This window comes from Brassica rapa, chromosome A09 (genome assembly GCF_000309985.2).
Source record: "Brassica rapa cultivar Chiifu-401-42 chromosome A09, CAAS_Brap_v3.01, whole genome shotgun sequence".
Classification (NCBI taxonomy): domain Eukaryota; kingdom Viridiplantae; phylum Streptophyta; class Magnoliopsida; order Brassicales; family Brassicaceae; genus Brassica; species Brassica rapa.
In genome coordinates, this window is record NC_024803.2 from 39,784,513 (window position 1) to 39,798,830 (window position 14,318).

The 14,318-nt window shown below is 32.5% G+C and overlaps 3 protein-coding genes across 6 annotated transcripts; all 3 read left to right on the top strand.

The window, feature by feature from the left end:
* Window positions 1-313: 313 nt before the first annotated feature.
* Window positions 314-1,842, top strand: LOC117128059. 3 transcript variants are annotated; one of them, XR_004451208.1, is made up of 3 exons: window positions 314-603; window positions 670-738; window positions 897-1,842. XR_004451208.1 is itself a non-coding variant. In XM_033279518.1 (3 exons), exons 1-3 carry the CDS (start codon window positions 392-394, stop codon window positions 1,050-1,052), a joined length of 408 nt encoding a protein of 135 aa, XP_033135409.1. In that variant the 5' UTR covers window positions 314-391; the 3' UTR covers window positions 1,053-1,842. The 3 variants fall into 3 exon arrangements, 1 of the variants encoding a protein (XP_033135409.1); XM_033279518.1 differs by having other exon boundaries at window positions 670-709; XR_004451207.1 differs by having other exon boundaries at window positions 314-738.
* Window positions 1,843-3,200: 1,358 nt separating this feature from the next.
* On the top strand, window positions 3,201-8,032 carry LOC103838065 (cysteine-rich receptor-like protein kinase 15). Of its 2 annotated transcripts, none has more exons than XM_033279513.1 (7): window positions 3,201-5,878; window positions 5,937-6,077; window positions 6,174-6,292; window positions 6,389-6,599; window positions 6,686-6,923; window positions 7,005-7,155; window positions 7,239-8,032. In XM_033279513.1, exons 1-7 carry the CDS (start codon window positions 5,095-5,097, stop codon window positions 7,560-7,562), a joined length of 1,968 nt encoding a protein of 655 aa, XP_033135404.1. In that variant the 5' UTR covers window positions 3,201-5,094; the 3' UTR covers window positions 7,563-8,032. The 2 variants fall into 2 exon arrangements, with proteins under 2 accessions (XP_033135404.1, XP_009112727.1); XM_009114479.3 differs by having other exon boundaries at window positions 3,201-5,845; window positions 5,940-6,077.
* Window positions 8,033-9,031: 999 nt separating this feature from the next.
* Window positions 9,032-12,794, top strand: LOC103838066 (crossover junction endonuclease EME1B). The gene is made up of 12 exons (XM_009114480.3): window positions 9,032-9,647; window positions 9,725-9,859; window positions 9,936-10,000; window positions 10,224-10,391; window positions 10,464-10,602; window positions 10,695-10,804; window positions 11,360-11,535; window positions 11,605-11,659; window positions 11,755-11,873; window positions 12,098-12,187; window positions 12,255-12,369; window positions 12,455-12,794. The coding sequence occupies exons 1-12, from the start codon at window positions 9,407-9,409 to the stop codon at window positions 12,623-12,625; spliced, it is 1,584 nt and encodes a 527-aa protein (XP_009112728.1). The 5' UTR covers window positions 9,032-9,406; the 3' UTR covers window positions 12,626-12,794.
* The last annotated feature ends 1,524 nt before the right edge of the window (window positions 12,795-14,318 follow it).

The following is a 14,318-nucleotide window of genomic DNA, read 5'->3' on the forward strand; positions in this document are numbered from 1 at the left end:
GTGGCCAAATTAAAAATTATTTAAATGGCGACCAAAAAAATCAATGAAAATAATTTATTCCTCTTCATTTTTTTTAATTTGACATTATCTAATTATATAAAAATATGTTTCTCTCCTTCTTAAGCATGCCACGTCATTAAGTCTTGAAAGGAGGAGATGACACATGTCCATTCATCAAACGGCAGCGTTTCACTAATACTTTATCGTGTATTGCTTGCTTTGATTTTGTTCTTTATGGTTGTGATTATTAATGGGCTTATTGGGCTAATCTTTTCTGATTCAGTTTTGTAACCCAGCCTGATTGGGAAATACGATCGATACTGTAAAAATGCATTCTCTCTGATCCCAACCGTCTTCTTCAATATGTGGTGATCTAAACTAAACCAAAAGAATGTCGATTGAGATGAAACGTTGTAAAAAACTGTGTCAAGCTTCGACAGTGTCCATTCGTTTTTGGTTCTTACCCTCGAAGACGTTACGAACGAGATGTCTTAATTCATCGGATTTAAGAAACCTCTTAACTCCATCAACGCTAATCAAGCACGATGCCTCATTCAATGCTACTTATCCCTCTTCTAGGAGTGTTTCTCCACCTATAAAAAGGTAAGCTTTTTCGTCTCTTGAACATCATTCTCACAGTTCATGATAATCCAAAAATGTTATTTGCAGTATAATGAATGGCCAACTTATCTGTTCTTCAACAATTGAGGTGCGACTAAATTCCTCTTTGATGCAAAGGTTTTCCAGTTCTTAAATCTCATGATTATCGTGTGCTTTTAAATATTGGGGCTAAACATTCAGAAGTATAAAACTTTTATATTCAGATCTTTGTTGGACCTCTTTTGAATGAGTTTTTCGGTTTGTTGATTATGCTTTTTTTTTAACATTTGTTTCAGTCGACCCTCATGCCAGCCACTGTGAATGTTCAGCCTCTCTCCACTTTCCGACACCGTCCGTGCAATCAGAACTACAGGCTGACTGATTCTTCTCGGACGATTCTGTTCAATGTTATTCTCCAATCCCTGCAGAGCGGTTCAGGTTCCGGGATCTGATTCGCTGCTTGGCCTAGCCAACACACACACACACACACAACTTCCAGGTACATCTCTTATTAGCTATTTATCTCAGACTTAACACATATACTTTTCTCAATGTTTTGTCAGAAAGTTACTTGGCCAGTCTTTCTCTTTGTCCCCGAGAGATCAGAGCTGCCATTTCTACATGCAATTACACAGGTTTGTTGAGGATTGAGTGTTATACTTCATAGATTGTGGAATTAATGACACTCTGTGAACTGTGTGATAATATATATTAGTTTTCTCTCTGCTAGGCTGTGATTTTGCAGCCGCTTGGTGATAAATGAATCATAGTTATTGTTGGGAAGACGACTAGATATATGCTTCACGTCTTCAGACTAGGTAAGGAAAACTTTCACTTCTTTATATTGTTTGTAGCTTAGAAAACAAATACAACAAGTAAAAGAGTTGGGTTTCTCATTATGTCAAGGCTTAAATTTCTTCAATTTAGAGAAGTTAAATGCGACACTATGGAGGTGTTTTATTGGTTCAGCTTATATTTCCCAAGAAACAGATCGCAGTACCCAGACCGGTTCCAAGCGGTTCAATGCGTGATCATGTGGTTACACAAAGTGGAAATGTAAAAATAGCTTCTAGAATCATGAACTAAACACTTATACATCAGCATAGAGTTTAAGTTTTTCAAAGATGTAGATTTGATCTATGCTCGGATAATCTTCGACCCACAATTTTTAAAAAATTTGTGCTGTGTGATTATTATGATTTAAACTTATGGAATAAGAGAGGGGAGTCTCATCATACCTTACTATTGGCACACATGTGTTTATCTCGATAGGTTTGCAAGTATTTCGTAGGGATTTCAAAATATGTTCGCATGTTACTCTCTTTTGGCAATATCTATATGGGTCACTTGACCAAACATCTTCTATTTTTCTTTGAAGGAACTTGAGAAAAGTTCAACAATGTGTTTTTGCAGAAAAAGAGAGGGGAGAGAGGTACAGAGAGTTCACCTCATGACGTCTGTTAGAAACTCTGCCACGTCCACAAAAGGACTCCAAGATAAAAAAAAATTGTTAAGAGTTAGTAACTTTTTTTGAACTGATTTATGCATTTTTTTTATCGACTAATAATTGCATTAATAATAAAAAGAAAGGGGCTCAGCCCAAACCATGAGTTAGTAACTTTATTGGTAGATTTTTACCACCCTTTCAGTACATCAATTTTTTCATTACAATTTAGAACTTTTACGTTATAACAGAAGTTTATGGAACACCAACCTCTTAACGGGTTCGTATTTGTAGAGACACAGTAGTAGCTTAGGAGGTTTTACACTATAAAACTTCTTTTTAAATAATGGATAATTTAATATGTATATATTTTTCTAATACTGAAAATATATATTATATTTACTAAAAAGAGTTAATGCAAATTCTGAGAAAATATATTGGTAATTTATAAGTATTATTTTATGATATTTTGAAGGATTCATTTTCTATTTATGAAAGACCAGCTATATTTGTTTGTGGATATTTGTCATGTTTGTTCAGTAATTCACCACCGTTAGTTACCTGGTTTTAATTTGAGAAGTGATATATAATTACTACAAAATACAATCAACCACTCTACTTAATCAAGTAAATTATTTTCTCGGGATTTTTTTTTCTTAGATAAGACATTCATTTTTTAATTACACATGATACATCAGTATAAATTTTAAAATTTATAAGAAAATTCATATTTTTAGTATTTGAGCTAAATATATTGATAATACATCAAATACTCCATAAATAATTTCATAGCTAACAATATATCAGATAGTTACGGTTTTCTATTTTATTAGTTTAGCCTAGATTTTGGTGTTAAGAAAAGAAAACAATTGCGGAATTCATTTTTTTCAAATTTTTGTTAATGTCAGTTTGAAGAAAATAAAAACAACATAAATATATTTTCTACTCAAATACAGTAATTCATAAATATATAACCTAACATGTTATTTATAAATATTAAACATCAACAATTAATATCATATTTTTATGTTACTTGCTTTTGTAAAGAAAAAGATAATAAATTAGCTTTTCTTTTTTTATTGTTTAAATTATAAAATTTAAGAAGAAATATATATTAAAAATCTATTAAATTCAAGAAAATTAAATATTTTGAACACAGTAAAATTTATATATTTTTTTAATATAGTAACACATATATAATTACTAAAACAAAAAAATAGTAAAAATAGTGAAAATTATAATTAAAAATAAAATTAAAATTTTATTACGATTTAAATATATTTGTATTATTTTTATTTGCTTACCCGCCCGTAGGGCGGGTCCGATCCTAGTTTATAATAAATATTTTTGTTTCAATGTTCTTTCTTGTTCTTTTCAGTTTAAAGAATCATAGAACAAAACTATTTCTTATAAAATCCGTGAAGAAACAATAAAGAATAAATATTCTTATTATTTTGTTCCTCTTTGTTTTTTAATTCTTTATTCTTATTATTCTTTTCATAGTCATCGGTTAGATAATCTAAATAACATTTTATTCTTGTTTTAAAAAAACTAATCGTATGAATATGATAAATGGATATAAAATTATGAACAAACTAAAAAAATTATGGATAAAACATGCAATCATAAACAAATCATTGTTGATATATTACTTGGAAACTATAATACCAATATTGTCAAAAAAAAAACTATAATACCAACATTATGGACAATGGTAGTAGATTAAGTAGTGGACATGCCGTGGAAATTAAGACACAATGAATATGTCACCGTAAGTTAAATTATTGTTGCTCTATTACTTATGGATACACTACGTAGTGGACGTTTGGCAAACAATTGAAAATCATAAAGAAGAAATGCGGTGGGACCGAGAAGAAATGAAAGAAGTAGATGGTATGGATATAATGTTTTTTAACAGCGATTCAAAATACAGTAAAATAAATTTATATTTCAAATATTGTCACTACTTTTTAATTATACTAACATTTTTCAAAATATCACAAATTAAACACCAAAATATTCTTTTTTTTTGGGGGGGGGGGGTTGTGTTTTCTTTTGGTTCAATATTTGGAAAGTAGTATTTTGAGAGTTGTCTTAATTTCTTTACTTTAAGTATCTAGCTAAAAATGTGATGGTAATAAAAGAGGGAAGCGTGTGAATTATGATTTAAAAGGAATGTGATTGAGATACATTATAAACTCGATAAATTAATAATATTGGAACTATAATATTTTATTAATTTATAGAATTTTAAATTTATAATTTTTCAGATTTTATATTTTAGAATATATTTTTTGTAGAATAAAAAAATTTGATTTCATTGTTTATATATCATTAAATATTATAATTTGACTTTTTTTTATTATGACATTTGATGTGTATAACATATGTATCATATATACAATTTTATTAGATATTATTAAAATATTATGAAATTTTAAGAAAAATAGAAATAAACTTTATTGTGGATATAAAAGTATACAATATATTATTATACTTATATAAACTGTATATATAAAAATTATTAATTAATGATTTTAGTGGAACAATATATTTATATGAAGTTTTCTAAATTATTATTATTTTATCGATTTTTTGCTAGAAACAAAAATGTGTTTTTAATGTCATGGTAAAAATGTGTTTTTAATGTCATGGTTTTGATCAAAAAAAAAAAAAAAAAAAAAAAAAATGTCATGGTAAAAATGTGTTTTCAAAAAAGGGTAAAAGAGAAATATTGGTTCTAGCATCCGGATTAAAATGGAGCCGGCTATTCTAGAATCCGGACTAAGGCTGACCCAACCATGCCTATAGCGTGGTCATCGTATATGATAGAAATGTGGTTATATTATGTAACATATAAGTCGAGGAAAATTAACCTAGTCTAGACTATTCAAGTCATATACCGTAAAGGAGGAGGGCTTTTGACTTTGTATTTAACTTTATAGTCGCCACCACAAACCAAATCAACAGTCAAAAGCCGTGAAGAAAACTTTATACTATATCTTATAAATGTGAGCTTTCATGCTGTGAAAACCAAAGTAAGTTGAACAATGTCTTCTTGCTCCTCTTGCATCTTCCTCTTCCTTTTCTCCTTCCTCACTAGTTATGGAGCTTCTGCTGAAAACCCTTTTTACCTAGACCTGTTTTGCCCGAATACGACTAGAAACAGCACTTACTTCACCAATAATCGCGAAGCCGTCTTGTCCTCTCTCCGAAACGCTGCATACTCCACCGAATTCCAAAACGCAACGGCAGGACAAGCCCCCAACAAGGTCTACGGACTTTTCCTTTGCCGGGGAGACATGACTCCAGAAGTTTGTCTTAACTGCGTAACGTATGCCGTCAACCAAATCTTAGCACGGTGTCCGAATGGGAATGTAGCCGTTATCTACTACGAGGAGTGTATCCTTAGATACTCTCACAAGAATATTTTCTCTGTCCTTACACTCGAAGGAGGACATATCAGGATGAACGGTTATAATATTTCGTTGAACCAAGAAGTCCGTTTCCGAGAACAGGTGGCGTCCATGTTGAACCGAGCAGCGTCCGAGGCAGCGAACAGTCCTAGAAAGTTCTACACGACACAGGCTAATTTTTCCACAGTCCAGACTTTGTACGTCTTGGCTCAGTGCACTCCTGATCTTACTACACGAGACTGTTTGACCTGTTTGCGATCGTCCATCAAGGGAATGCCTCTTAACAGATACGGAGGAAGACTTCTCTGGCCTAGTTGTAATACAAGGTACGAGCTTAACAAATTCTACAACGAAACCGCCATTAGAACATCTCCTCCACGATTTGGTAAACTCCCTTCCTTTGTTTATTTTCTTCCTCAAGATTAGCAATATTCTTTTTAATCCTTATTTTAGCAAATGATACATTATTTAATACACAGGGAAAGGCGGGAATTCAAATGTGTTAGTCGTATCCGTCGTTGTGCCTATAATAGTGGTTGTTCTAATTCTCGGAGCTTGTTATTGCTTCCTTGCAAAGAGAGCAAAGAAGACTTCTGATACTGCACCAGACTTTGATGGTAATGATTCGAATGTGCTAACATTGGGTTAGATTAATTTGTTCGTTCTTTTTTTTTCTTTTTATGATTAGTATAATGAATTTCATTGTGCAACAGGAGATGGGATAACAACCATAGAGTCGTTGCAACTTGATTATAGAACAATCCAAGCTGCAACAGATAATTTTTCAGAAAATAATAAGATTGGTCAAGGTGGATTTGGTGAAGTTTACAAGGTACTATAATTACTTTTTTTTTTTTTTAACTGCGCCTTGTGTCTATTTTCTATATAAATTTTGGATAACAAGATGATGCTGATGAAAAACGGATAGGGTACATTTTGGAATGGGACTGAAGTTGCAGCGAAGAAACTGTCAAAATCGTCAGGACAAGGTGACATAGAGTTCATGAACGAGGTTGTTGTTGTTGCAAAGCTTCAGCACAGAAACTTGGTTAGGCTTCTCGGATTTTCTCTAAATCGAAAAGAAAGGATATTGGTCTACGAGTATGTGCCTAACAAAAGCCTTGATTACTTCCTCTTTGGTCAGTTGAATTTATTACCTTTGTTTCAATGATTTGCGTTGCAAATATTTAGAAACTAACATAAATTCATGGATGTGTGTACACAGACACTTCAAAGCAAGGCCAGCTGGACTGGTCTCGACGATACACAATCATTGAAGGGATTGCTCGGGGGATGCTATATCTTCATCAAGATTCACGAATCACAATCATTCACCGTGACCTTAAGGCGAGTAACGTACTCCTAGATGCGGATATGAATCCAAAAGTTGCTGATTTTGGAATGGCGAAGATCTTTGGAATTGATCAAACCCAAGGAAACACAAGCAGAATAGTTGGTACCTTGTAAGTCCTAACTTCTCGTAAGTGAAGTTTCTCAAACATGATTATGCCAATACTATAACAAGGTTTTGTTGTGGATTGTAGCGGTTATATGTCTCCTGAATATGCCATGCATGGCCATTTCTCAATGAAATCAGATGTCTATAGCTTTGGAGTGTTAGTTCTTGAAATTATAAGTGGAAAGAAGAACAGCAAATTCTACGAGAAAGACGGCGCACATGACTTGGTCACATATGTAAGTTTAATGGCAATCAAGTTATATATTTACCTCTCTTGCAATAAGCAACTGTCATAAGAACTGATTGATTGATATTCTAGGTTTGGAGGCTATGGAGTAACGGAACAACATTAGACATTGTGGATCCTGTTATTTTAGATAATTGCCAAAAGAGTGAAGTGGTTCGATGCATCCATATCGGTCTTTTATGCGTTCAAGAAGATCATATAGTGCGTCCGACCATGCGAACCATTTTAATGATGCTCACTAGTAATACAGTGACTTTACCAGTGCCTCGACAACCAGGGTTTTTTGTTCAGAGTAGGCCCCAAAATGACCCGCTAAATTCAGATCAATCAAGGACAAGCAACTCTTTTCCAGGGTCTCTCGACGATGCATCAGTCACTGAGTTATCTCCTCGTTGAATTAATATGGTGTTCACCATCAAGTTTCAGCCAGATGGTTCTTACATATTTAAAGAAGTGGTCAACAAGGTTTGTTTAATTGTTTTCATAGTTTTGATTTGGTTCTTCTGGTTTTAAATAAACTGAAATAAAGTAAATTCCCTTGTAATTTTGTTTTGGTTTGGTGATGTTTGATGCAATTGCGCAAATTCTTTAATTTTCAGTATGGACTTTGTTTGAGTTTTAGCTAAAAACTAGACTTTAAGCGGGTTTAAATACTTTGAGAAAAGAATGTCATAAAAGATTATTTATGTATGTTTTTAATAAAAAATAGATAATAAATATGTTACATTGAAATGGAAGCGGATACTCGTAATCATATTGAAGCATATAATCAAAATTTTTTTAAAAAAGAATAAGAAGCAGGTACGTGTTGAAAATATATATCCAAATACATATATATATATATATATATATATATATATGTGATTCAAAAAACACTGGTGTAATAGCATATGCACAATTATCAACTGTCTGTTTAAAATAGATTGTATCATTTTTAGGTTCGGTTCAAATATTTGATGGACCCTGTACATGATGAACTAAATTATGCATTGCCATAATATTTGAGAACTTTTTTTTCCACAAAAATAGACCCTAAATATAAAGAAAATTTCTGTAAAAAAAATGGACCTTGTGCTCTTGCTCCTCTAGCACATGCCAAGAGCCGCCCCTGATCATTTTATAATCATTATTAAAAAAAAAACACAATGAAACACACACAATCTATTAAACAAACATATTTAGTGAAGGACAGAATCTTAGTACATATAATCATTTATTTTTAATGAGTAAATAATTGTATAATCAAAATCTGTAATCATTTATTTTTAATCAAAATAGATTGTCAATATAATCATTTATAACCTCCAACACATAGTCATTTACGACATGCATTCAAATTACAAATGATACAATCTATTAAACAAACATATTTAGTGTTTTATAAAAAAAATTATGTTAAGAGATTAAGTTTTATTTATAAATTTTGGTTCAGATTCGGTTCAGCTATTTTGAGTTTTGTTCGAATTCACTTAACCCGTTTAAATTATTCAAAAAAAGTTTAAACTTATATAACCTTAAATTTTTCAAAATCTTAAAATAAAAATATAATTTTATATAATTTTTGCCAAAATACCACATAAATTAATTTGGATTAAATACTTGAACAACTTTAAAATATCTCAAGTATTTTGGACAATTTCAAAATATCTTATATATTTTAGATATTTTTATGCTAAATTTAAAAACAGTTAATATATTTAAAATATATATATGATTCGAATATATTATGATAACCAAAATATTTTGGTTCAGTTCGAGTTTGGTTTCGGTTCTCTAAATATCAAAATTTTAAATCTGTTTAAATATTTAACCAATTTTAGTTCGAATTTTGTATTATTTTTTGGATCGGTTTCAATTCGTTTTTTTCAGATTCCCAATATTTGTCCATCCTACATGTGGATACAAACGAGAACTATAAAAAATTGTCTCTAATGTATATTTGTGAGCCGACGAACTTGTAAAACAGCCCACGATGATTTTTAAGTTCATCCAACTTGAGCGAGTTTTGTTTACTCAACATGGGCCGGCCACAAACCCCACATCGGAAACAAAGATACATTGATAATAACCGTGTAGCCAAACATACTTCAAACACTTAACGAATACAGATTACTGCGTAGCCAAACACTTCTTCAAATTTCCAATTCGTTATCAGCGATTTCGAATTCGAACCCTCCTCCTCGTCTTCCTCGCTAATCCCGCGCTCTCCTGCAAATTTTCAAATCTCTCTCTCTTCTTCCATGGAGGATCACATTCTTATCTCCGACGGGGAAGATCCCACCACTCCACTCCCATCACTCTCGAAACGGCCTCGAAAAGATCCGATCTCCGCGATTCTGATATCCGATTCCGATCCGACGCCGTTTAAGCAACAGCCGGAATCTTCTTCCACTCCTTTGTTCGTCCCTGATACACCTCTCTCCGATGAATTCTCTCTCGTAAAATGCTCCTTTGCTTCAAACCGAGAAGACAAATTCTCTGGTTAGTCAATTAGTACGTTTTTTTCTTGCTATGTAGAATCGATACTTGAACTGGTGTTAGTTGGATCTTCTTACTAGGGAAACGAGTGATATCTCTGGATTCAGAGTTTGAGGATAGTCCTGGACCCGTGCTTGCTGATATTGGGTTGGATTCTGGATCAAGTGTTGCAGATATTGCTGAGGCGAGTACTGGAATAACTCAGCCAAGTTTTGGTATGCTTAGAGCCAAAAGCCAAAGTTCGTTTTGGCTTGTCAGTTTTATAAATAGTGGTTGCTGTTTTTCTTTCAGGGGATAATATTAATTGGATGCATGAAGTCAGTGTTCGTTCTTCACTGACCAATGATACTATCGAGGTACTTATCTGCTAGGAACTAGTATCTGTGTTGTTCACATTGACTCTGTTTTTCTGTATGTTTTTTTTTAGCGAAACTGTTTGTTTTTTTTTTGGCGATTCTTGATTCTTACAACATGATTAGTTGGTGACTTCATTGTTCAGGGGGTGGTGCTCTTTCATTTGTTACTCTTATTGAAGTTGTTTGATCTTTTGCTGTTATGTTGATTTATTTAAAAAATCAGGTTGATTCTGAGCAAGAGAAAGAAAATATAAGCATTGAGAATATGGGTCGAAAAAAGCAGATCAGAAGTTGTAAGAGTAGGATTATTACGGGTGGAGAATTGCCCAAAAAGCAGCTGTCGAGAGAAGAAAAAATCCGTGCAATGGAGGAAAAGAAGTTAAGAAAAGAGGTAAGTGTTCTTTACATGGCTTTTCTATATATATATTTTTTGATGAATGGTTAACTGGGTTCCATCATCCAGGAAGAGAAGTTACAGAAAGCGATTGAAGCTGAGCGTAAAAAGTTAGAGAAGGAAAAACAGAAATGGGAAAAGGGAAAGTTAGCTCTGAAATCTATTGTTGCTGAGATTGATACTAAACTAGTTGAAGGATCCATTGGAGGTAAGGAAATTCTCTATTGTTTGTATTATGAATGGGTAGTCTGTGACAAGTATAGACACTGAGTGTTTCTTTCTGGTATAATTTTAACACAGGACTTCTACTTTCAAGGTTCTCTGAGAAAGGCATTACATTCCGTGTAGCCCCTAATCCTATTGAGAGATCCATTGTCTGGACGATGACAATTCCAGAGGATATTGCTCTGGTTTGAATGAAATCTCAGTCACTTTGATTTTCGAATTTGTTTAAATGTTCATTAACTTGCTTTCATCATGAGTCTCATAACTGACATGTTGAAAGTAGTTCTTAGAGCCCATAACTTGCAAGTAGAATCATCTCCCTATCCTTGTTTATTGTGTTTCAAAGCCTTTCTATGATTTATGGATCACATACTCTTCTGTGTTGCTAATTTCTTTTCATCATACATTTAGTGTTGGTAGTTAAAGCTATGATTTCCATCTCTGAATTGTCTTCCTTGCATATGGGCAATGTCTATCAAAATTGTTTTGCTTTTATTTCCGCCAAAAGTATGCTTACTTTTAAACAACCATCATGAAGAAATAGATTACTTTTTATTAGAAAGATAACGATCCTTCATAACACCTGACACTAAACTGAGTAACATTTTATGAAATATAAATAGAACCAAAGCAAGATATCCTTTTATCTATGGGTTGAAGGGGCTTAGAAGATTAGTACGTGACTAAACTATATGAATCATCTGTACCAAATGTCTTATATCTTCTTTTCTCTACTGCAGGCTTTCCCAGAAGGGCCAACGATTTGTTATGTCGTACTAGTGTATGAGGCTGAAGAATTTTGTAACCTTGTTGCTGATGAAAAATTTCTAGAAAACATCACAAGAGTTCAGGACCGATACCCATCTTATACGGTGTGCTGTCTCACCAATAAGTTAATGTCTTATGTAAAGAAAAGGTGTGTCTAGAAGGTAAATTGGTGTTACATTTATCATTATGAAGAAGCTGAATAAAACTAATCTTCTAGGGAAAAGGAAGAGTACAAGAACCCGGGAAGTTGGAGACGGCCTCCCATCGATGAGGTAATATAGTAGTACCTAATAATCATGTCTTGAGAGAATAGCGTTTTTATTGTTTCCTGAAACATACTTCCGTGGTATTTGATGTGTGTTTACAGGTACTTGCAAAATTAACTACTCACTATGTAAGAATACATTCCAGAGACTGTGTAGACGAGGCTGAGGTCTCTGAGCATGTAGTTGGTTTAACTACCAGTCTGGCTTCTTGTCAGTTCAGGTATTAAAATCTATACTATTTCAGGTACAAAGTATGTTAGAAAGTAGTTTCAATTTCCACTGCGCCAAAGATCTCTTGATGTATTACCATGCAGTTAAACGAGTTAATGATATCAAGATCTCGCATCAAAAGTTTATGTTAAACCTACAAAACCATCTTATGTGTGGCCAATTGTGTATTTTATCTGCGTGGTTTTGAAGTAAGATAATTTGTTTGATGCACAGGAAGAAACTAACTATGTTATCAGTAAACGCTAATGGTGCATTAGTCTCCAAGGATTCAGTTGACAAACACTTGATTAAAAAGAGTCCATGGTAAGCTCAAGTCAATTAAAGTTTTAAGTTTCTCTGAATCTTTTTTTTTAATAAGGTTTGTGTATAGGTTAAAAGCGTTAGTGACAATCCCAAAGGTGCAGCCAAGATACGCGGTAGCAGTGTGGAAGAAATATCCATCTATGAAGTCTCTTCTTAAGGTTTATATGGACCCTAACATATCGGTGAGTACAACATGCCTATTTTTTTATTTAATTCAGTTTTCATCATTTTAATGGTTTTCTGAAGCAAGTATAATGGGAAACACAGATTCATGAGAAGGAGTTTCTACTGAAAGACTTGAAAGTGGAAGGTTTAGTAGGAGGAGATATAAGGTTAGGTGCGGTTTGTTCAAAGCGGATATACAGAGTTCTTATGTCTCCAAGTGGAACCATTAAGACTGATGATGTTGAAAACGGTGCAGCTTTTTTCACACAGTAGGGTCGTAAGCAGTCAAGTTTTTGATCAAAGCAAAACCCATTTCTAATATAAATCATATGTTTGATTCCTGTCTATATTCCATTCAAATATGATAAAATTTCAATCAAAGTAGTTTTTAAGTTTTTCTTTTTAGAAAATACATCTCTAATATGAATTATTTATCTTATTAGATTTTGGTTATCCTTTTAAATTTGGTTTGCCGATTAATTAAATCTACATAAAGTTCAAGATTTTCAGTCTGCTGCTCTAACCTCTAACCAGTATTAGGCGAATGTATCATTATCTTCTTCCACTCTTCCTCCCTGCATTACGATGGTAGTAAGCTCTGCCCATGAAAGTGTGTTGGCCTCGCCAGATCGTAGCTGACTGCTTCTGCAACCGCATTTTTAAAACGTGGGATTATATTTTCTCTATGCTTATTATATGTTGTTCTCTATGCTTATTAATATTACTAGTGGTTTTCCGGCGCTACGCGCCGGTTTTTCTAATATTATTATGGTTTTGTTTTGGTTTTAAAATTCAGAACATTTTTCAATATTATTTGAGAAAATAAAGTATGTATTGATGATATAGAAATCTATTAATTTATTATATTTTATTGTAATCTCTGCATAGTTGATTTTAAAGTTATTTTAAAATAAATTTAAGTTTAAATATATGCATATGACACTTTAAATCTAAATATATGCATGACAATCTAAGTTTAAATATATGCTTGACAATTTGAAAATGTAATAGCCGATTTGTTTATTGTTTGATTGAAAATAATTAATTTTAATTACGTATAAGATTAATTTTAAAATATGGACTTCATTCTTCATTTATTCTTTATTTAGCTTATTTTGCATCATCATTTGAAAATAGATGAACTCTTTTTTTTTTTTTCATTTTTCATACTTATCAGCTTTCATTGTTAGCCACAAATATTTTTCCGTATCCTCTTCTTTTTAATATCATAATTTTTTACAGCATATTAGTAACCTATTAGCCTTATGTGGTTACAAAATTTGTTGTGACGTGGATTAAAGATGTTCGTAAGCATGAAACAAACTATAATGCATCTTGTTGTGCAGATAAGTAACAGATATCGAACATTGTTCTTTTAAACTAATACGTTTTTCTACTTTTGGTTTGTTAATCCTAACTTTAAAAAACTTATTTCATTATTGTTAGTGCTGTATACAGGTCATCCAATCAGTTTTTGCTTTCTTTTTGAGAAACGGCCTTCATATCATCCAATCAGTTAATTTCTTTTATTTTTCACAACATTGACTTGCCTCTGTTCCAAAAAGAAAACATTTGCAAGTTAAATTGTTTTTAAAACTGATTAATATATGTGTGGGTGCTGGGTGTATTGGTCACTTTTTCAATGAAGACCAACACACCAGCCACATTTTAGTTTATAATTCATTATAACTTTGCATATATCTAGGTTTATAGATTTCTTGATGGGAAGTAATTGACCTGTAACAGAAACTTCTTGTAAGATAACGATATTGTAGCTTCAAATTCAATATATATGTACTGATAATGTAAAGAGGCATAAACATACAATGTAAAGAGCCATAGACATGCGTTTAGATGTTTTCATGTTGAGACGTACCCTTCTTCACAAGTATACTGTAAACTCAGTGCACTTTGGTCAGATCAATCTTCAACAGCATGCATGCATCCAACTTTTTCATCATATTCC

Bases quoted from the DNA above. Each gene is read 5' to 3' on its own strand.
- LOC103838066 (XM_009114480.3), top strand. From the start codon at position 9,407: ATGGAGGATCACATTCTTATCTCCGACGGGGAAGATCCCACCACTCCA. The intron at 11,874-12,097 runs GTATTAAAATCT...TTTGATGCACAG, and splicing joins CTGGCTTCTTGTCAGTTCAG to GAAGAAACTAACTATGTTAT. The intron at 12,188-12,254 runs GTAAGCTCAAGT...GTTTGTGTATAG, and splicing joins TTGATTAAAAAGAGTCCATG to GTTAAAAGCGTTAGTGACAA.
- LOC103838065 (XM_033279513.1), top strand. From the start codon at position 5,095: ATGTCTTCTTGCTCCTCTTGCATCTTCCTCTTCCTTTTCTCCTTCCTC. The intron at 6,078-6,173 runs GTAATGATTCGA...ATTGTGCAACAG, and splicing joins TACTGCACCAGACTTTGATG to GAGATGGGATAACAACCATA. The intron at 6,293-6,388 runs GTACTATAATTA...AAAAACGGATAG, and splicing joins GATTTGGTGAAGTTTACAAG to GGTACATTTTGGAATGGGAC.
- LOC117128059 (XM_033279518.1), top strand. From the start codon at position 392: ATGTCGATTGAGATGAAACGTTGTAAAAAACTGTGTCAAGCTTCGACA. The intron at 604-669 runs GTAAGCTTTTTC...TGTTATTTGCAG, and splicing joins GTTTCTCCACCTATAAAAAG to TATAATGAATGGCCAACTTA. The intron at 710-896 runs GTGCGACTAAAT...CATTTGTTTCAG, and splicing joins TCTGTTCTTCAACAATTGAG to TCGACCCTCATGCCAGCCAC.